The sequence below is a fragment of the Neolamprologus brichardi genome, chromosome 18 (genome assembly GCF_056152115.1).
Source record: "Neolamprologus brichardi isolate AB-2024 chromosome 18, ASM5615211v1, whole genome shotgun sequence".
In the NCBI taxonomy this organism is placed as follows: Eukaryota; Metazoa; Chordata; class Actinopteri; order Cichliformes; family Cichlidae; genus Neolamprologus; species Neolamprologus brichardi.
The window spans coordinates 26,955,082-26,978,170 of NC_142121.1; the positions used below are offsets into that span (position 1 = coordinate 26,955,082).

Here is a 23,089-nt window from a genome sequence, read left to right on the forward strand (position 1 = left end):
CACAGAAACACACAAAAATTTATTGTCTACAAGAAGATGTAATGAGCCTCCGTTTGGTCTGTTGTCTAGATTGATCGTATAAGGAGGGGAAGTTTGATTAAGAATGCTTTAAATGATGGCGAACAATGCATCAAAGTCAGATTTTAATATAAGTAACAGGAAGGCTCCACTATTTCAAACCAGCCAGGGAGGTGACGTGTGAAAATAAAACGTCTGGCTACACTGCAGATCCTAATAAATAACACGTTTCACAGTGACGCGAGATTTCCCGCCCAGGACCTGGCACTGCTGCTTTGCGAGGCTCTATAAATGCTCACAAAAGAGAGTTTCTCGGTTTAATTGTTTGTTCTGCTTTTACTAGAAGGTGCAGAGACACACGGTTAAGGTCAGATTTCCACCTATAACGACCCGAGGGCGATGGAAGCGCCCTCTCCTTCAGAGAGATGCTGCTGCTTCTGCGTCGGCCCAGGAATTGAATTAATCAAAAACAGTCCACGTAAAGGTCACGTATCCTCCTGTAAAGCTTCAAAACGACATTTTTCCCCCGCTTCCCGACAAAAGTAGCTGAAAACAAGGGCATCTCTGTCATGAAAATACCCACAAAGCATCCCTCAGATGGGGAGACGACGACAAAACGCACCCTTGTCAGCGCAGACAGTGGTTAGGTGGTATGGGTCTCGAGTCCACAATTACTCCATTGAATGTCATTTAGGAGGAAGACGTTCAGACTACAAACTACAAAAGTGCCCTTTTTTTGGCAGAAAATGCTTTGAAAGTGTCGGCTTTAACTGGGGAGTTGAAATACAGATGATGATGATGATGAAGAAGCAGGATCAAATTCAAATAGTACACCGAGTCAGCCCCAAACACATGTGGGCCGTTTTTATCTCCTAGTCTAAATGCGAAACATGTCTTCACACTAATGATAACAATCCAGGATAGATGGAGGTGATAATCATCATGGTTCAACCTGCCATTTCCCACCCTAATATGTCTTTGGCGCGATCGAAGCCAGTAGTGCTGTCTGACAGGTGAGCCAATAATGTCTGGGAAAAACCGAAGGAGTAAAGGCGGCCACGTTCTGTCTGCTTCATCAGAAAACAGCCAGTCAGATGAGATTATGGAGCAATTTACACAGATGGCAGATCCCATCATTCCCCTGCCTTGTTAAGTAAAGGCGGGTCTGACAGGTTGCGAAGGGGTGGGATGGGGGGCGATTGATTGGAACAGATCTCATCTTGGCACAGATTGTCAGTGACTAAGCAGTGGGAATTAGCCAACATTTTCAGAGGCAGCTGCGCTTCAAAGGGAAGGAGAATAATATGTGGGTAACTCGTGTGTTGTCGAGAGGATGAGCCTGTAAATGCATTTGCTAAAAGGAGAAAAAAACCACGGCAGGAAGGTCTCTGTCACTGCTAAATGCTTCCTCCACTCACAGGCTCACAAACGCTGCAGTCAAATCTGTGCAGAAACCTGAAGCGACTGAATGCATATAGATTTGCAGTCTTCCTCAGAGCAGTTGTATCTTGATATAACACCGATGTTTGCATAACAGCGCAGATCTGGTTGCAAGCACAACTCAGATATCCTGTGTTGACTGTGCTCCTGCGCCTCTTCGCCCCGTAACACGTAATTAATAATGCATATATAGGAGTCTGGGGAAAACTGCACACTCTATTAGATGGAGCTGACAACAGCTATTCATAGGTTTAATAATGATAAGTGGGTGGGACAGGTGAACATTTATGTTTGTCTCTCTTCTTTTATCTCTTCACGTAAAGCATCTGCAGGCCAAGGATGAAGAACCGAGTTCACCGACAGAAGATCAGGTCCCACTCCGCTCTTCAGCTGCAGGTCTAAACTCAGGATTTTCAGTCAGCATTGAGTCTCTGTTTTCTATTTCCAGTTTGACGTCTATAAACCTCACCGTGTTGGATCGATACGAAACTTTCCGCTGTGTGTAAGGTCACCCGAGGATATAAATACACATGGCTTCTCAAGATGCTGATAAAATAATCCTGCCCATTTTTCGGGTCTGTCAGAGTTTGGATTGCTCAATAAAATCCTTCACTCGACAAAACCATAAGCCAGATGGAAGAAACTCGAAGTGGACATAAAAAAGAATAAAAAGTCATTGATCCTTTTGATCAACGTCACCAATTCTTATACAATGTGCACATCTGAAAACATCTTTCCAAAGAAAACGTTTTTTCCCCAGGTGTAAAAGCATAAAAATGGATTTTCAGGTTAGCAGATGTGCAAATGTTCTGATTTTAATGATGTTTTTGTGTAAAGACTGCAAATGAAGCAAGCTGAAAGAAGCCAGGCTTTCTTTGTGTTGACTGGCTTGACTAAACCTAAAAACCTAGTCGGAGATAATGAGGATCACGACGATGGTTATCAGCTTTCTCTGTAAACTCGGGCTTTCTGCTTCAATCTCCGTGCTTCAGGCTGCATAAGAAGGAACCATTCAAAGCTCTTCTTCTTCACAAAACAGATCAATTGAGTGCCGACTACTCCAATCAGAGACATTACCAGGGGAATGGGTGATAGAGATCTATGCAGAATATTACAGTGTAACAGTAAAATGCAACACTGGTGCTGCAAAAAAAGGGTGAAAGAGAGTAATGCTGCAGATTAGTCGTGAATTCATGATCATTGCAAGCTCAACCAGTTAGATAAATATAAATTCTTGAGTTAATGAATTTATTTTTACTGCTAGGCGCTGCAGTTTATTTCTAGCTCTGAAACGTTTATCTGTATGCATGCAAACATTAAATGTCACTCAGTGTGTTCAGATATGACTCTTCCTAATAAAGAAGATTTAAAAAAAAAAACAAAAAAAAAACCAACCCAAACAATAAAAACTGTTGCTTTAGTTTGTCACCAGATCAAAGTAAAATTAGGTTTAACTTATAAATTTGGAAATCAGAGCTGTAGATCAGGTCAAAACATTAAAACAAAAATCATTTAAGTATTTTCTGCATCTCCAGCTGAATGACTGCGAAGCAGAACTCATTTAGGAGGAAACTCGGGACTCTGAACGTAGCCTGAACCTATATGTTACCATGACGATCTAACTCCTTTAGCGACTCAGACTTTAAGCTAACGCACTAATGCCCACCCCCGTAACCCGCTACCCATTTCTGCTAGTTACAACTAGTGCAACACCTGTGTCCTTGGTTAAACCGTCTATGGCCGTGATGCATTGTGGGTAAACTAGGTGAAAATCAACAGTGTGGAAATTAGAGTATCTGAGATGGCCACATGAGGCCAGCTCCAAAAGAAAGCCAAAATTACCCAACATCACAGCAGGAATAAACATGTTTACAGTCGGGTACAATAATGGTTTTGGTTTCTCTGAGTCGTTTTCTCGTTTGTGCAAATCTGTGGGTTCTGTGGGGGGGACTGGGATATTTAACTCCCCAGTCTGAACTGGACAAACGCTTAAAATTTACATCACCATGGACACAGCAAAGCATAGTCAGTGAACTGGACCTTTCAGCAGCGTTTGCGATGTTGGCGTCTTCTGGACCGTTTTTACTTAAATCAGATATCAAATAAAATAAGAAGGTTAATTATGCTGACAGGTCGTCCAAGAAGTCTGTGCTCAGTTTTCAGCGAGAGTAAGCTGCCGAGTCAGCGCTTCACCCTGTCATTCATGCAAAAGTCAAAAATGAAACTCTAGACTGTAAAATGGGAGCTTCCCAACCAACGAGACCAGCTTCTATATAAAGTCTATAATGCAGAATTCATATAAAAGAAATAAACAGCTTTAGGTCTGAGGTTACTCTTGGTACAGCCTCTCAGGCCACTTGGATGCATTTATAGTCTGATTTACTGATTAAAAAAAGGAACACCACACTAGGGCAGAGTGTTAAACCTTTAATGCTGTTTTCAGTGAGGGTTTCACAGGGCTGCATTCCTATTTTATTTAGGCCGCATTAGAATACCAATTTAATGATGGTATTTGAGAGCAAAATGCAAAAATATGTAAATGGAACCCGAATGAATTAACAAGCGACTGTGGGTGGCATCCGTAATAAGTGTAAACGTTAATATAGCAACAGACTCTTGAAGCTCGTGCACATTTTAACCATGTTGTTCATGATTTGAGGCAGCTGTGGCGGCTGGTGGTGTAAAAGCACTGAGTGCTCAGTGAGGGTAGACGAGGGCTGTATAAACAGTAATCCATTTAATTTACATTTTTAAAAACAGTGCAAAGGGAAGGGATTGTCACGTGGAAGCGCCGTGACCTCTGAAGAGGCAACAGGCTGTTGGTTGTTTGGTCACAACAGTCACTTTCCCACACCGTGCCTGTAATCAGCACAGATTAAAGGTTAAACCCTTTTTATTTATTTGCTTACGTGTTGCTGTCAAGGTTACTCGCAGTTCTGAAGTGAGAGAGGAATATCAAAGTTTTAACTTTTGCCGCTTGAAAGCCTTGAAGAGCAACTCTTGAAGGTATTTTTCTGAACTGAGCGGTTTCTGCGTCGAGAACAAAACGACTGGGTCAGTGAGGTGGCCTCTGTCTGTGCAGCTATCATCAAACCGCATCTTTATTGATATACACGTAGGTGTCAAAACTCGTCATGGAGGCTGCAAATGAGGTCGTAAAATGACGTCTTTATGGAGGGAAAGGGTTAACATTTGGCAGCACGGTGGCTCAGTGGTGCAGGCCCTTCACGTCCTTCATGTTCTCGCCTCTCCTCAAGACTGTACTCGAACCTTTAAACAACCCTTTGAACTACTCCATACCCAGCTGGACTCCTTTTACCCAAGTAAGTCAGCTAAGATGCTGCAAGTGTGGCATGAAGGAGATTTGGGAGTTGTTTGGGGGAGGTGTTGAAATGCCTAGTAATGTCTACACTAAAGAAGCTCCACTGATGTGCTCTTGTAAATAAAAAAAAAGGGGGAATGAAAGGACACTTGACCTGCACAACAGCACACAGGCCCTTTATTACTTCCTCCAGGCAATGCTCACGTGTAGCATTGAATCAATCGTGTCAAGCCGGCATCCAGTCTGTTTGATAAGGTCACAATTAGCAGGAATCTAATCCAGTGCACTGCTTTAGCACATTAGTATTGGTCAGGAGGAGCAGGGCGCACAGAGACACTACGCTAACGAGAAAAAACAAAACTGCTCGATCAATCAATCTGGTGCGTGGCGTTCACTGCGTGAGCAGACGTTGATGAAAAACAGAAAGGGACGTTGACACACGAATCTACTTATCCTCCGAGTGTCAGACCTTAGCGTCCTGCAGCCCAGATACTTCATTAGTAAGTGCTGCACACGCACAAACACACATCTCAACCCAGGTGTTTGTACTTATTTGTATTCTGCCTAAAAAACAAACAAACAAAACTTTCTAGCTGAATGTCAGGAGCTCCATCACTGACAACAAGAAGGGAAAAAGTGCAAAAAAAAAGGGCTATAAAGAAATGGATGAGAAGAAGCCTGATTGGAAACAGCGTGGTGGCATAAAATTAACAGCTCTTCCCCGAGGACGCGCGGTGCTGGACATGTCACAGGTGAACGCGCTGAACGGCTTTGAGCCCACTCTGCGATAATTAGAAGCAAAGTTGAACCGGAGGCTGAGGAAGAACAAGGGCAGCGCTGCTCAGTCTTCCTTCCTCCTACATCCCTCTGTGCTCTGATGAAATGGGTTGTAAAAATGCTGCAGGCTTGCTTTCTTCATTTTTCTCTCTTCCCCCCCCCCTCTCTCCGTAGAGGCTTACGATTTCCACCAGCCATGGCTTTAAATATTTTTGTGTGACAATGAAAATTAAATCATCTCTTGCGTTTCACCCCCCTCCACCTCACTTCCTCTTCCTTTGATGGCGCCTTATTTTCCAAATCCGGCAGCAGATATTCTCATTTCATGCGCTCGTCCAGTGGGGTTCGTAAAACACAAGAGGGATTTGAATATCACAAAAGGGGCTCAGCGAGCAAATGAAGAAGTTGTTTACAAGTATTGATCCAGAAAGAGCTGGATGAGAGCAGTGCCATTATAAGTCATTATCACGGCGGGGTTTTATTAGCCCCTTGCTGTTTCTCCTGTCAGGAGGAGGAGAAAAATGAAGCCCCGCTAAAGGAGAAGCAAGGAAACTGACACCTGCTGTCACGTGTTTACAACCACAGGCTCCGTCGTCTGTCAGAAGCGCACAGGATTAACTAAGTACGCCCCGGTTTTTACGCCTCCGGAGTAAATTTGTACATGTAGCATTTAATATAATTTTAAAAAAAGTAGTGCGACAAGTAAAGGACAGATTATTTCTGAGATCAGCATGTGGAAAAGTCACATTAGCACATGTTAGCATGTTAGGGATATTAGCATAATTACAGGTGAACAGAAAAAGTTAATGGAAAAGGAGGCAAAGCTCCAAGAAAAATCTCAATATTTCCATGTTGTAAATGTAGTGGGACAAACCTATTCATTGAGATTAAAGTGACAAAGGGGAAAATTGTATATAAACAGATTTTAAAGACAGAGGTACCAGCGAATGTAAACAATGTAGACCTATTTTATTTTATTGAGGAGCTGCAACAGAGTGAAGCCAGGCTGCTTCTGATGAACAAGAATCTGTGTTTATATTTCGGAAAAGTCCCAAAACAAAAATATCCATTAGAGCCCGACTGATTTATTAGTGAGCCAATATTATCAACCGATATTAGCTAACTATGTTTATCAAAGAAGAAACCCAAGAAACACCCTTCAGACATGTTATGGGTGTTGATGTTGCAAAGTTTGGCCACCAGAGGGCACCTTTCCGCTCCAAGCCTGAGTTAATTAATAAAAATCGTGCGATAATAATCTAAGGTATGTGTGTACGACTCCTAGACACAATCTGGATGAAACTTTCTTTGTTAACTGCCTCGGTTTTAGGATGAACAATATCTATAACTATAACTGGATACTTACTAATTATATCAGCAAATATCATTATTCTTAAAAGTGCCATATCAATCAGACTCTACTATTCATGAATAATAAGGTGATTATGAGCTAAAGTACTATTTTCTTGACACTGTGTCTGATTTACTTACTTAATAAAATAAAAACTGTTTATTTTAAGCTCTTTTTTGTCAAATCCTGATTTTTCTTTTACTAAATGTATACATTTCACCTTAAATGGCCTTAAACACGTCGTTATGCGTCATCTCTCAGGGTTAGTGCTCACTTGCATTTTAATTAAATAATATCTCAGCAGCTGTCAGTCACACCTCCCGTCGTCAAAATGAGCTTGGTCGATATAACATGACCGGCAGGCTTTCCGCGTCGCGTGATGTTCAAAGCCAATTTTATCACGTTGAGTGAGCTGACACCTTCCCCCGGCAGTGACGCCGGAAAATATGAAGACAGTGAGGAGGGAAGAGCCTGAGAGGAGGTGGGAAGGGAGTACTGGGGACGGGCCAGCCGAGCGGTAGTAGAGTGGGTTTCTCTTCTAGAACAGCCTCCAATTACATCCAGGGTGTGAAACCGTCCATAACACCCCGATTAGCCTGTCTGTCATCCTGCTCCGGCAGCAAAGGCAGAGCCGGCTCCGGTTGCTGCTGCGTGCTCCACTTTGCAAGAACACATTTCCTGTCGCACAAAGTGCACGCCAGGGGCCATAAATCCTCGGCCTCAATCAGAGCCTGCTTCTAACAATACAGCAAAGAGCCCAGTATGACCATTAGTACACTCTGCCTCCCAGTCTCCCATAACAAATCCATCCCTGACACCTATGCCCATCCTTTCAGTGGGCTCCTCTCCATTAGCTGCTCAAATGGCACGTATCAGAGAGTGACTGAGCAGGCAGGTCCGGGCGATAGGCGCTACCGGCTGCTTGTGGTAGCAGATGCCAAGGTGCAGAGTGAAAGCAAATGACTTATGCACCCTCCCCCCTTTAAGCTAAAAACAGAGATGCAGGGTGTCAGGGAGAGTTCAAAGGGAATCTCAGCGGCATAGCCAAAGAAAGGACGAGAAGAGATGAAGAGAAGCTGGAACTGACACGTTCAAGGAGGTTCAGGTTTAAACAGGTCTAGTTGAGCGCTACCAACGCGTCACCAATTAACTTTAGAAAGGAAGCCACCGTTTGGTGTCGAGTGATTCACAGACACCGGCTGACACCCTCTTGATAAATGTGTAGGAGTAAAGGGAGACATAAAAAGAGTGACGATTCAAACACAACTGCAGCTCGATCTCCAACATAAGCAGCAGGAGGAGGAGACAGCGGCAGGCCGGCTCGGAAAGCTATCAAGCTGTCTAATTAAAGTCTGCGAGGGCGTGCGTGAGGACAGGGTAGCGGTGCCTGACCGATGTCCTTCCAAGAGCAAATTCCTGACCACGTCCCCCTGTTCCCCGAGCGCTGGAGTGTGAGGGTGGGCTGTGAGTGCCCGGCATAACAATCAAAGTCAAATTCAAACGCGGGCCCCGCAGCGATGGCCTGCGGCAACAAATGAATGCTTAAACGTCTCACGTCAGCTCTGCAAACACGCCGACAATGAGCGCGAGCGCTGCATTCAACAGCATCTCTCTTCTCTCTTCAGAGCTCATCACAGAGCCGCTTGTGTCTGGAACTGAATATCACCACGCAACAGATGGAAATTGAATTCCTTTAATCAGGGTGAGTAACGGCCAGTAAAAAAAAGAAAAAGGCGATGATGCCGATGGGGGGAGAAAAAAAGAAGAAAGTCTTTGAGCATGTGCCCTGCTGGGAGACACGCAACCCTCACATGGCCTGGAGGGCAGAGAGCTGAAGAGGTCTTTTTGTTTTTTCTCCAGTTAGAAGGGCCACGAGGTGACACCCTAATAAGAAATGTGTCTGTTTCCACAGCCCTCACTATCTAACCCTAGAATGAAACTGCGACATATAGCTGCACGGCTCGGTTCTGATTGATCTAAAAACCTTTAAAACAGGCACAGAAGCTGTTGAAAAGCCGAGCCTCTCCACGATGAAAACTCCATATTTATGAATATTCTCCCCGAGGAAAATACGTTTAGCGTGGCTTCAATTTATAAAAGCAAGGTAGCAAGGACAGGCACAAATAATGATGCACTCAGCTATGTAATGAACATGCTTTCAGGCAGAAAAGACGGGAGAAGAATTTAGTGTTCCTGAAAGTGAAAGGCACCGCTATCCATTCATCGAGACATTTCCAACAAAATAAGGAGGCACTCACAGCTTTGACAAATAAAAATTATTCAGCTGTGTCACGATTTACACTTACATCTTTGTCACCATCAGTCATTTCTCTCTGGTTTAAGGTGATTTAAAAAAAACCTCCAAAGAAACATGTCGTTTGGCTTTGGCTTTCAACCACCTCATTACATTTTGTCAACTTCAGGAGAAGATCCAGTCCCTGCTGAATCAAATCTGGGCGCTTGTCTCCTGTTAGGGAAACATTACTCCTGATTTTCGGTCTCAAACCTGAGAACAAAGCAGAGTGATATTCTTCAAGGTCAGGCGTGAACTGAGAGGAAATTAATGACAACTCTGACGGGGCGAGAGAAGCCTTGGATGCTTCTCTGTTTGGCTCTTTATTACAGAAACTTTATTTCCCATCCATCCCTGTACATCCCGTCTGCGTTACCGCTGACCCGCTCGGCAGCCGAGCCGGTGAGAAGCCGGAGAGAGGAATCCTGCCAGAATTATGGATCGGGGCCCACAGCGGGGCATGTTTGTTATGCAGGAAGCTCCTCTAAGTGAAACCTTGGGATGAAGATTAGCTTGGAAACAAATCACAGCTTGTCCGCCCTGCGGGTGGTGTCTAATGGGAGAAATGATTCAACCTGGATGCTGCGTAATTCGAGCCCACGCTGCGAGGAGCACGTTTCCGTTACTCAATCCCACAAAAATTTCACAGTGAACAAGTAATAGCGTGACACGGCATGATCACATAGATCTTCATCTTTTCAAACCCCCCCCCCCATTTTCAGTTACATTTAGACCCCACCTTCTTTTTTCATTGTTGCACAGATGCATCTGTAACAGGCGTACCTGGTATTGTGACCGGCCCCCTGGTTATTTGTCAGCACATGAAGGCATCAGTCACAACTATTTGGCTATGCAGCACATAATTCAGAGCTCCGTTATACAGACGTCCACCGAGTCCAGTCATCCATCAGACTGCCTTTTGCCAAGTCAACAGATTCTCGTGGCGGTGGGCGGTCAGGGAAAACGCCTCTCAGGTTGTGTTTCAGCTTTAGCTGTGTGTGTGTGTGTTTGGGTTTTCGCTGGGTGTAAAGTATAGCTCTTTACGGCAGCAGTAAACTATGTCACAGACCAATATAGCCATCTATTCCTGCAGGACTCCTGATTGTTCCAACATGGGAAATCTCAGCTTTGTTCAATTAAGATTAAGCCTCCGCTAAGGAGGTCGTGGTTTTTGGTTTGCGTACATGCAAGTCATTCTGCCTGTATACACGATAGCTCCTAAACTTTTGAACAAATTGCATGAAATCTTTGTAGGGGTGTAGAGTGAGCTTATGTTCATAGTCCATTACAAGTTAGCTTAAATTCAACAAGGTATACAAGGTCAACTTAATGATTTATTGGTTAAAAATTGTCAACAAGCCTTATAGCTTAGACACTATGATTGAAGAAGTGTGGTGTGTGCTGTCCATATATGGAAAGTACCATATATCATGCCGCATTTGACCTCTGACCTCCCTTTAAGGTCAACAGATATATTTAAAGGTCAAATTGATTAAATAGTCCTATAGGAGCAAATAACAAAACCGTACACATTGCTTTAGTTTTTAACTACACTAAAAACATCTTGAAGCACAAAGAAAACAAAATGAATATATAAAATAGAACATTATTACCTTATAAGTAAATACTGCACAGGGAGAATCCGCTGCCTTGGCGGATGTTAGGACCCTCTGAGTGCTTCTTGTTTATAACCTGGCCAGAACGCCTTCCAACATCAACTCATCTGATAATATCTAACTATTAATCAGCTGCCCTAAAGGTGGACCTATTACGCCTGCCTTTTTATTTCCAGACACATAAATACTGCTGCAGTGCTAAACATGTTTAAACACCGAGGTCAGTATATGTGAAAGTAATCCCAGTAAGCCAAAAGCTCAGGCTTAAGACAGTTTTTATCCTACTCTTTGATCTATGTGATGTCAAGGAGAAGAGATATCCCTATTATGGTTATCACAGCTCTGGCTGTGAGCACAGAAGCTCCACCCACCAGCAAACCTGTTTATGAAGGGCAGCCAATCAGAGGAAAGTTTTCTCAAAGAGGATCTATAGTTTGTTTCAGACACCAGAAGAGTCTCTTCCACTTACTAGAGCACCTACTCCACTTGGTTTCGTTCTTTTTCCATTACAATTGAGTACCACCAAATGTGCATGACGCCACATTTTCTACTCAGCTCGCTTGGAACTCCGGCCGTTACCAGGTACTATCACCTAATGGAAAACCCTAAACACTAAGTCGAGTCGAGCCGACTACATACTAATGGAAAGGGGCTTTAAGAGGCTCCAACACGATTCAATATCAGGTAAATAAGGATTATTTTGAACTGTGAATCATGCAAAGCTACTCTTGTAGAGTCCAGGGTATAAACATAAAATGAAGTGAGTATAATAGGTCCACTTTGATATCCAGGATTTGAGGCTGTCAACATCTAATTAGATTTTTATTAATCCAAGCAGATTGTTGTGGTCTGCAGCAGATGTCATATAATCTCATTAATAAAGTGAATTCCAAAAAAGTCCCCTAACACACACACACACACACACACACACACACACACACACACACACACGTTTCCAAAGACAAATGATATGAATATGAAACTACAATATTTTTTTTATTTTACACCTTCAGCCTGCCAAGCTAAGGTAGTGCTGATAAAGCTACTTTCAGCTGCTGTTAGTCACCGGGAGTCACCTCCGGGTGATTTGTGTCTCTCCTGGGACTGAACCAGGCATCTCACTCATTAGACAAATGCGTAAACCTCTACACTATAGAACCACTTAGGTTAGGCTGGTTATGACCAGAAAAAAAAACAACAAAGAAAAATACTGACAGCTTTGACTATCAACAAGGCTGAAATAACATCCTTCCCAGGGTAACAGCTGCATGACGTTCTGTGTTTTTATTCTAAGGTCAGCCTGGGCTGACAAATGGTAAAGGCCCTGCTTCTTACATAGCACGTTTCTACTCTAAAACAACATCACTCATTTACCCACTCACACACCGGAAGAGCCAGAGATCGAACCACCAGCCGTCGGATAAATAGATCACCTCCTCTAGTCCGTAACACAAAAGAGACGTGACCACAGAGCACATGCCATAAAACACGTGACCGGGATATACACACAATGATCAGTATATTACTCAGTTTCACAAAGCAAAGGCGACGCACTCAAATGATGGTTCTCTGCCCAGAAATCGAAGCAGAAAATATTCAGGTGGCTTCATAAGTCGATCCACTCATTGGTAAATCTGCTGCTCACAAGTGGAATTGGAGCTGACTTCAAAAAACCCACAGATGTTCGAACTGCTGTCACGCAAGTGTTAAAAAAAGAAGAAGAAAAAAAACACCTCTCATTTGAGAAGGTGAAATGGAATTTTTGCCTGAAAATACGTTTTCAATTTTTAATTTACAACCCTTAAGTGAGGATTTGCTGGTAACCCACAGCACTGGGATGTTACATGGGCCGTATTTTACCTTCTGAACAACTGACTGATGAAGGTTGCAGTTGTGGGACAGGGTCCCTTGTCGTGGGCTAGACTTTCTAAAAACCAGCTCAGAGGAGGTGTGGGAGTCTTGCTCCCTCTCAGACCACTTAAACTTAAAAATAGTGAAAAGTTATTACAGGTTTCTTTGTGTAAGGATGCCAAAGAGATTTTTCCTTCACCAGTTTAAACAGTAAGCTGTGCCTGAGCCAGCCCATGCGCCATCAGGACCCCCAAACCGCCTCGCCTGGATTGAATTCATTCCTGCTATCACCTCTGCCACAGAATTACACCTGTGTTTTTCCCTGCTGCCACATGTCAAAAGGTCCCCCGGCTGCCATCCCTTCAAATAGATGTGGTGTGAACCCCTGAGGTACGCTGGCTGCACTCTCACAGTGTCTGCACAGCTTTAAAAAAAAAAATCCCCAAAGTGGAAGCACCAGAGAGATAATCCTCCAATGTCCCAGATCTTTACTGGGACTGAGCCCCTGGTGGGAGCCAGCGAGGGAAATTGAAGGCAGCGGCGGCCACGTTTCAATCACAGGAAAGAGTTTGGTGATGGGGGCATGAGAGGATTTGCAGCAGTGCGGTGTCCCCCATGAATACAAAATATTACTAAGAAGTACTTTAAGCAAAGAGCTGCTTTCTGCCCTGTGAACACTGGGATATATTCTTCACTCACTGCCCTGGCCTTACAGTCTGCGTCCAGCACCATCACGACCCAGGCACAGTTTACAGTCACATCTTTCTAAATTAGCTGATGATTCCTCTGACAGAGAGCTGGGGGATTTACACATATAAGTCATTTCCCAGGGAGAAGAAATCTCTGATTATCTGTGTGTGATTTTTTTTTAAAGTGAGGAATCTTGGATTTCTACCCGGACTTCTGAAAACTCTGAAGATCAATTTTCATCACTTGCATCAACTCTAACAATGGAAAGGCCAAATCATCAGCACAGAGAATACCTGTCAGGTTAACCTCCAATGAAAACAATACTGTGTAAACACCATTATGCATCAAGTCAGGGACAAAAAGCGCCCCAGTCTTCTGTCTCACACTGCACTGCATAAAATGAGATGAGAGGTTGACTCAATTTGCATGCACTGCTTTTACTGCACATACTCAGAGTCGTTCGATATTTTTGCCTCACAGTCATGCAAAGTTCAGCAGGACAGCTCCCAGATACGAAAACACGTCCTGACTGTGAACCTTTGTCTGGACCATGTGAAGCATATGTGCTGGAAGCTCTGATTGACCCAAATGCAAAACAATGGTGATGCCCACATCTATACAGGGACCTCACTCTCACACACAAGCCTGCAGTGGTCCCTGACAGGACGGGATCAGAGGCTCGGAGGGCCCCGTAAACTTACCGAGCTTTCCCCGGGACTCCTCCAGCTTCTGGATCTGGTTCTCCAGGAAGAACATGGCCACTGCGAACGCCAGCAGCGCCAGAAGCTGCAACTTGGGCGGCATCATGACTCTGAGCAGCCCCATCAAATCATCCAGAGAGAGATGATGGTCAGTCCATGCTCAGAGGAAGAGGAGGAGACACCGAAAACACACACACAGCAGCGACGATGGTGGTTACAAAGCGGCTGAGAGTGTGTGCATGGCCCTCTCTCTCTCTCTCTCTCCCTCCGTGTGTGGATATCTCCCAGCGTTCAGATCCTGTGGTTACCTCAAACGCGACGTGTTCAAACTCGGCTTGGTTATTTCATTCTGTTAAATCTCGACAGAGCGGGAGGAGGGGTCGTGGAGCCTTAGAGATTTCTCCAGAGTACGTATTTGTCCCTCCGGGATTTGTTCGCGATGGTACCAGCCGCTGTCGCCTGCGTCCCCCACACAGAGCTGTCCCGTCCCATCCAGTGTGTTCACAGCCGCACCACGGACACACTGTTACTACCACTCAGGCCATTGGGTGTATTAACAGTCCACCACACAGCAGAGATCTCCCATTCGTCGACTCTCTCTGCCTTTTCCTCTCGGATTGGACCGTTTTCCGTTGTGGGACCCGGAATTGGACACCAGGGGTCGCACTTCCATTAGCAACCATGAAATGACCGAGGCGAGGAAGAATTTTTTTAGGCTGGCTTGGTTTATGCCAAAATACAAAAAAGCATAAAATTAAAAAGAAATATTATTTTTACTTCAAATATTTACACAATATGCTTACTAAGTTTTTTGTAGGTATTTTATCATTAAAGGTTAAAAATGATACATAAAAGTCAGAAATGATTATCACTAACGTTTGTCGGACAGGCGCGACCACGGACCGACCTTCAGTGGAATAAAGAGGCCCTAATAGTAGTTTTCGCTAACAAAGCAGGCTCCAAAATGTCGGGAGAGGTGTATCTCCTGTGGCTCCTGTCGCTGTTACAGACGGTGAGTTTATTAACTGTGAGAAATGGCAGCGCTGGCCGCTGTCACAGCTGCTTACAGTGAGTGTGAGCGGCTGCGGGGCTGTTTGCTGGCGATCTTTAGGTTCAGCTTTTAATGAGCCACATCCTGCTGCACCCGGAGCTTCAAACTGACGTGGCTTATCCTGAAAACAGCACCGAGTCCTGGGGGAAGTGATACCTTTATAATGTGCTTGTTAGATTTTTGCTACTTATTATGTAGTTACTTTTTCGAGTCTTGTGTATTTTAAGGAGAAAGTCGATGACAAAGAGAAGACTTCCGGTGTACTAAATTTACTGTACCTGAGCGCTTCTCAGTGCCGGTGCCGTGCTGAAAAGTGATTGGTAGTATTTAAACTGTTGTAAATGATTTATTTTCTATCAAACATACATCTTATAAATGATATCCAGTCGTTTTGAGCTACAAGGAATATTTCTGTCACAAGGTAGAATCTGCAAGTTTTTATGTGCCCTTTATTTATTTAGGTAAAAAAAAAGCTTCATTGACATTTGCTGTCTTTTTCTTTGTAGAGAGTGAGATGTAGCCAAGATGGCAGCACAAATAGCAAGAAATATAACATCATATTTCTATAACGATATTAGAAATGACTGAATTGGTTATAATGTAGATCATAGAGTGGGTACAATAAAGCCGGGTCATAAAGATGCTTGTGGAACAGTTCATTTTATATATAACTTCCTTCATAAACCCTGTTGACTACAGTCTATTGAATAATATAAGCAAAAGCCTTTGACATAAAAACACACACAGAATCATTGGAAATCACAATTGTTTGCACTACAACAGTTTAAAATCTTGTAGTTTATTTAGAAGATAACCTTAAATGCTAAAGTTAGAGGGAGACAATCATCAGAATGAGATCTTCCTCGACCCAAATATGAAAGTGGTTGTGGGGTGGTCGAATGTAAGAGGACACTGATGCGAAAGCGAATCACGTTTTCCTGCCGGGGGCGTCTTCAAGGAAAGCTGACAAAGTTGATTAACAAACAGCAGCCCGGTGGTCTGTTATTCACAGGCTGATTTAGGCAATCTAACCCTGAAATCTTCCACGCAAAAGACTTTTGCTACGTCAGGTTATTGTTATGTGTTTTAAACTGGTGTGTTAGGTTCTTTGGAAATCTCGTTCAAAGGCATCTGGCGTATAAAATGCGTGATTTTATGTTTGTTTCTGTTAGAGTAAATATGCATCATTTACAGTTTCAAATTATTCTTATTTTATCTTATACTGGGGGCTTGGTGGAAACCCCAGTTCATCCTTTGATGATAAAAGCCCGTCCTTTAAGCTAGCTTTCTTCTGATTGGCTGCCCCTCATAAACAAAATGTTTAATCAGCTGGTAGGTGAGCTGCTGTGCTCATAGCCAGAGCTGCTTGCCTGAGATGACCATGTTAGGGCATCCTCGCTTTATGACAGCATACCGAGCCAATAATGGAGAAAAAACCAAACAAACTGAGTGTTTGGAGCTGTGTGAAGCCTGAGCTTGAAAGTACCACACACACTGTCAGGTTAGGTTGTACTCTCTGTCACGTTAAGGAGACACACAGAAATATAGCATGGGGCAAAAATCATGTGACATAATTTTGCACTACGTAGGAGCTGACAGCGGGGTATAAGAGTTTCTAGCAGAGTTTCCATTCCATTTCAGGATTCAGTTGAATATTTTATTACTCGTTTTAAGAGTCTCAATGGTCTGACGCCCACTTAACTGAGCTTTTGAGACCCTACACTTCTATCAGAGCACTGAAGTCTACAAACCATCTGCTCTTGGATATTTCTAGATCCAGGCTTAAAAGCAGAGGCGATAGAACCTTTTCACTGTTGGTTCCTAATCTTTCTAACAACTTACCTTTTCACCTTTTCACAAAAGAGCTGCCTGCTCTTCCTATCATTTTCAAACACTTTTAAAAACCCATTTGTTCTTGCTTTGTACCCTGGCTTTTATTCTGCAAACAGTCTTGTGTACTTGTTTTATTAGATTTTTAGTGTGTACACATTGTACACACATTGTAGTGACTGTTAAGTATAGTGTATATTTTGTATAACCTGTACAGCACTGTAGCGTGTAGCATGTTAATGTGTTTCACTATACAAGTATTACACAGATAACTCAATGTTCCCTGAGTGACAGTAGTATTAATACCCTTTGAGGTACTCATTTAGATTGTACTTTGGATAAAAGCTACAAATTATAATTGGTGAAGTATATACTTTGGTTTTACTCAATAATATAATTCAGCTTTTAATAATATATTTTCCAGTTAGTGATATCTAAATTTGTTTTGAGATGGCATAACTGTCCTAGTACTCTAAAATCTTATATGACAAAGTACTTAATTGTTGCTAATTTTAACGTTTTAGTTGTGCTGTTGGAACCTAACACTTCTGTCCTTTATGAAAACGTTTGTTTCTTCCTCGCTTTATCTTTGTCCTTTTACCTCCCTTCAGCTGTCAGCATACGGTGCCGATCTTTCGTCTGAGGCTTGCAGGGAGCTGGGTTTCTCCAGCAACCTGCTGTGCAGTTCCTGTGACCTGCTCGGGGAGTTCAGCCTCGCCAAGCTCCAGCCTAATTGTCGGCAGTGCTGCCAGCAGGAGGCCCAGATGGACGGGCGCAAGGTAAAGAGAAAAACGGAGGGCTCACGGATCGGGTCGACAGAAAGCAACTGCCTGTCTAGATTAAGGCACAGCGTGGAGTGTGATACAAGGAGATTCAGAGTAGATGAAGTGTAACCACAACCAAGGTTAAAGAGCATATAGTGAAATTTAAAAATTCACGTTTCTTAACTGTGGGGCTCTTGAGCTATGAATGGATGCTTAGTTTTAAAGAAGACATTTTGTTCTGTTCCTCAGTTGTTTGCAGAAGGGTTTACAGGACCTCTGTCGAAATGTGTCACGTTTACTGACAGGGTCATGTCCCTCAACACTCGAACTGCTACTAAAAACAGCCGCGCTTTATCCAGCCTTCCGGTTGACACTGTTTGCAGCTGTGCCACACACAGCTTGTTAATAGCTGTCCGTCTCAATCTTTCTCAGATGTTCAAAGTCGAGGCTCCTTAACCTCAGCTCGGGGTCGGCGTGTCAGGTGTTACCCTGTCTGTAAGCAGTGAGGGCAAGTTACTGTATGCGCGCTGCCCCGGATATTACAGCTTGCTTGGGAGGACTCTCTGCTGTGCTCTGGCAGATAAACACTGACTTAAGTGATGGTGAAAAAACAATGTAATTTTTCCCTGATTAAGCAGGGCCCCCAGTGCGTGTGTGTGTGTGCGGTATCCTAGCAACAGCACCTTGGAAATGCGCAGCACACACCTCATTACACCTCTTGATGATAACTGTGTGTCAGACAGACACTTAGAGCAGAGATTACTCCTCTTCGGCGCTGGAGTGAAAATGTCACTTAGAAGAGCAGTTGCCCATCTCTCGCTGCACTCAGAGGTCTCCGATGGAAACGACAGCGTCACTAAGCACATTTTTATCCTCAGACGGCGACAATTATCTGCCTTAAGAATTCCTTTCAGCGTTTCAATTGCCATCAGCGCCGTATTGTTAAAGCTTTCGGCCAAATGGCTTACTGCACAGCCTGGTCGATTAGTAAGATTCACTGAGCACGGAGGGCATTTCGCTTACTCATCTTCGAATGTGCTCTTCTCTGCAGACCACCTGGGTGCAGCAGCACTTCAGCTCCTCTGGGTGTGAATGATGTATTACATCTCTGTAGAACAGCTAAACCTTTATGAGAGTGTCTCAGACCTCTGTGGTGCACAATTGATGATGGTAACACTGGAGGCCTTCGTTTCTTGACTTTAAAGTGGACTTGTGCTCGTTTCCAGCTCGATTTATTATTAAACTACACTTGACCACCTTTAGGAAATTCTCATTTCAAAATAATCCTCATATATATATACTGCTCAAAAAAGTAAAGGAACATTTTTTTAAATCCCAGTATAGCATCAAGTCAGTTAAGCTTCTGGGATATTGATCTGCTGTTAAGTTGCTGAGGGGGTTGTTAATCAGTTTCAGCTGCTTTGGTGTTAATGAAATTAAGAGACGGGCAGTTACTCTAGGAGGGCTGGACAGGATGGTTAAAGTCCTTACCCCAGCAGCAGGACAGCAGTCTGCTTTTTTGGGCAAAGAGGAACAGGATAAGCACTGCCAAAGCTCCAAAATGACCTCTAGAGTCAAACAACTAGAAACAGACTTCATGAGGCTGTGTAGTCAAATTGGGATTTGCCATAGAGTACCAGAACTAGCACTGGTGCCCGGTGCTTTTCACAGATGAGATCAGGTTCACCCTGAGCACATGTGAAAGACCTGAAAGGATCTGGAGAAGCCGTGGAGAAAATTTGGTGTTGGGTCAATGATGGTCTGGGGAGGTAAATCCATGGAGAGACGGGCAACAGCACCCTGACTGCCATTAGGTATCTGGATGAAATCCTTGTGCTCGTTGTCAGAACTTACGTTGGTGCAGTGGGTTCTGGATTACTCCTAATGCATGACAGTGCCTGACCTCATGTGGGGAAAGTATGCAGGCAGTTCCTGGAAGATGAAGGAACTGATACCACTGACCAGCCCCACACTCCCCTGATCTAAATCCGCCAAAACACCTCTTGGACGTTTTGTTTTGGTCTGACACCACTAAGTTGCTCCTCAGACTGCCCAGGAGCTCTTTGATGCCCTGGTCCAGATCTTGGAAGAGATTCCCCAGGACACCATCTATTGTCTCATTAGGAAGTTCCACATCATAGTTTCAGTTTGATTTTTGGGGTGTCTTTGAATCTAGCCCTCTGATTGCTGCATTTGATGGAAATGAAAACAAACACATTAGCCAGTCCATATCAGTATAGATATCCAGCAGTATTTGTTTTCTCATTCAGATCTGATGTTTTCAACTTTTAGCTTTAGTTTTTTTGAGAAGTGTATTTTACTGAGCCTCCCTGCAGCCCCTCAGATCATCATCGGTCTGAAACAAGCTATTTTAGCTGTTTTCTTCATTAAAAATACTTTACAATACATTGGCTGATTTTTGAACAAGATTCTTGTCGGCTGGTTACGTAGTGTTTGGGCCCCCACAAAAAAGCTTTTCTTTGCTGGACAAACGGCAAAATGTTCTGAGATCAGCGACTAACTGATTACTCAAAAAGAAGTGTTAGAATTATGATCAGGAATGGTCCTGATCACCGTGAAAAATATGGATTATACGTTGTCTGTATATTTCCTGTAAACTTCTAATTTAATCTGTTCAGATGAGATGATTTATATTGATCTATCAAAGCTGACCTCTAAGTCAGCTTATTTTGACAGGATAACCATTAGATTAAGACATGCCAGAGGTAAAGTTAAGCTTTTAAAGTCTGATTCTTTATTTATTTATCCATTTTTAGCTTTGAAATCACTGATGGAGGGGGTGAGTAGTTAATTAACAACACTTTGAAATGTTAAAGTGCTGCACTAGGTCTGGATAAAGCAATCCATCATTAGTTTCCCGCTCCCAACCGAGTCGTGACTTTCCACCGATCTTCTGATCTGCCATGTGTGGTAAAATGAAAAGCTTGGAAATTTAATTTAAGCTGTGCCGATGGTTTACAGACACACAGAGGAGGACGGGGAGAGAACAGGAGAGGATCTTAGCCTTGCATGTGTAATTTAATTTGCTGTGCAAACCGGCCAACCAGGCCATTTACCACTCTCCTCCTTGAAAACAACACGCAGAGCGTGGCCTTGAAATACTGCTGTGACACTCCAATTTCCTCTAACTTATTGTGTGTTGGTGCCGGAGGTTTGATTACAAGTGAGCCCTGCACAAACCGCCATCCATCAGCCCCACTCCATATGCACAGGCTCACAGCTTAATGACCCCCAAGGAGTCGCCCGGACACATTTATGAATCAGTCTGCCTGAATCAAATTACTCCTTCGGGCAGACAGTCCATCCCCAGCGGAGCTTCGGTCCTCTCAGACTGTGTGCAGGCGTTTATGTGTTGGGAGGGAATCTCTCGGACTGCCTCACGGTGTGTTTCTCTCTGTGCAGCTCTACGCTGGAGCCATCCTCGAGGTGTGTGGATGAAAACTGGGGAGGTTCCCTCAAGTCCAAGGTGAGTCCTCAGTTGGGGCATCATTACTTGTTTTGGAACAACAGCTTTAACTGAAACTGATCTTCCTCCTCTGTGTGAGTCTGTTTTAATCAGTGGGAGGGACAACAGCACTAAAAAGCCAGCAGGACTGTTTTCAAACAGCCTTTTGAAGCATTTGTTTATCCTTTGTCTCTCCCACATGGAGACGTGTGGTTAAACCCGGTGTCAGGTTGCAGCGGTGTAGACGCTTCATCTCATGTGCGGGCAGACGTCTGGAGCCCCTCTTGTGCCATATGTCTGTCGTTTGCTTGCTTCAGCTGTGTCCCTCCTGTGTTTACAACAATCTCTTCTGCTGTTAAAAATCTATTTCGGGGATGTTTCGCAGTGGTCACTCATTCCAAACCTCTGAGCTAAAATATAAAGAGTTAACTGACTCATTTGTCTCTTTTTCCATTTCTCATCAGCTTTTGTTAGGAGTGAGAAGCCGAAGATGTTCAAGGGTCTTCAGATCAAGGTAGCCACGATGAATCGTGTTGCTAATGTACCAGCATTGTTTGCCACAGAAATTATTCTCAGGAGATGTAAACCAGATTATGCTAATCAAATGAGCCTTTCTCATTCTTCTCCCCGCAGTACGTCAGAGGCTCAGATCCTGTACTAAAGCTTTTGGATGACAACGGGAACATTGCTGAAGAACTCAGCATCCTCAAGTGGAACACAGACAGCGTGGAGGAGTTCCTGAGCGAAAAGTTGGACCGAATATAGACACGAGTTTTATTAGTTTTTTTTGTTTTTGTTTTTTATAATTTGGAAGACTCAGTTTCCCCAAATTACAAATAATGATTTATTCACTGCTTGTAGTTGAATCTAGCTGTGCAGATAGTTTCTCTGTGAGGTCTGTGCCTCCACCTTCAGGTGAGAGGGATTTTGTTTGTGGTGCTCTGACACATTCGTACAAATAGCCATCCATAACTCGTCTGTGATCAGGCTGCTGCTGTAACAGGTGAACTCTTGCAGCTGTTAATCTGATTTCCCACGTTTTAGTCACCACAAATGAAATCTAGTTCATCTCCGTTTTATTAGCTCGTGGCAGAAAAACTCAGGAGACATGAAAAATTCATCAAAATCTCTCGCCGTGGTTGATTACTAGAGGCAAGTGACCAGATATGATTTGTATTTTGTGTGAACTGAGATGTCTTAGTTATTTACCAATTTGTACACAACTTGGCCTTGATAGATGGTTTCTGAATCTCTGATCTGTATGACTGTTTGTTTTTTGTTTTGTTTTTTTCTATCTGAAAATCACGAGTCATCTGGATTTCACCAAACTGCTCACGTGAGAGTGTTGAACAGGATGAGCTTCAGTTCAGTTTTACTCATTAAGTACTGATCACACATTTAGGTTTGAAACGACCTTGCACATAATGAACTGTATTGTCTGTATGTGGGACTCCCTGTTCCCGTCTGTTTGATATTCTTGTATCATTTTTAATATTTTTTTTTTCTGAATAATGCTCAACATTGCGACTGATCGCATTTGTCGTCGGAGTGAACAAATTCTAGGTCCTCTTCGAATGCAGATGTCTTTGCAGAGGCACACGTTAGTGAAGAGCTCACAGGAAACCAGTTTTGGGATGTGAGATCTGATGTAAATTTGTGTTTTTCTGCGCCATCTGCTTTGAAGAGAAACTGGATTTGTTTTTGGAAAGTCCAGGTGATGGTCTAAATATGCAACAATAAACAGAGTCACTGATGATTTTTCTCTCCATGCTGTGTCCTTTCCATTAGACATTTCCATGCTAAGTCATTTGTAGTCACCAAACATCTGACTGTACTGTGGGTACAGGTTTTAGATTCATAGGTATGACTTTACTGACATCTAGTGGTTATTTATGACATCACATCAGTCCTGTGATGCA

General features: G+C 43.4%; 2 protein-coding genes across 2 annotated transcripts in view; one reads left to right on the plus strand and one right to left on the minus strand.

Moving 5' to 3' along the window:
- Window positions 1-14,667, minus strand: part of LOC102793735 (heparan sulfate 2-O-sulfotransferase 1) — a 30,788-nt gene extending 16,121 nt beyond the window's left edge. The window contains exon 1 of the mRNA XM_087832002.1: window positions 14,060-14,667. Coding sequence (XP_087688128.1) covers window positions 14,060-14,183 — 124 coding nt within the window. The 5' untranslated portion in view covers window positions 14,184-14,667. The remainder of the gene's footprint in view (window positions 1-14,059) is intronic.
- A 314-nt stretch (window positions 14,668-14,981) lies between these two features.
- Window positions 14,982-22,926, plus strand: selenof (selenoprotein F). Its single transcript, XM_006786806.3, has 5 exons — window positions 14,982-15,071; window positions 17,552-17,719; window positions 21,128-21,191; window positions 21,635-21,684; window positions 21,804-22,926. Exons 1-5 carry the CDS (start codon window positions 15,024-15,026, stop codon window positions 21,933-21,935), a joined length of 462 nt encoding a protein of 153 aa, XP_006786869.2. The 5' UTR covers window positions 14,982-15,023; the 3' UTR covers window positions 21,936-22,926.
- Window positions 22,927-23,089: the final 163 nt, after the last annotated feature.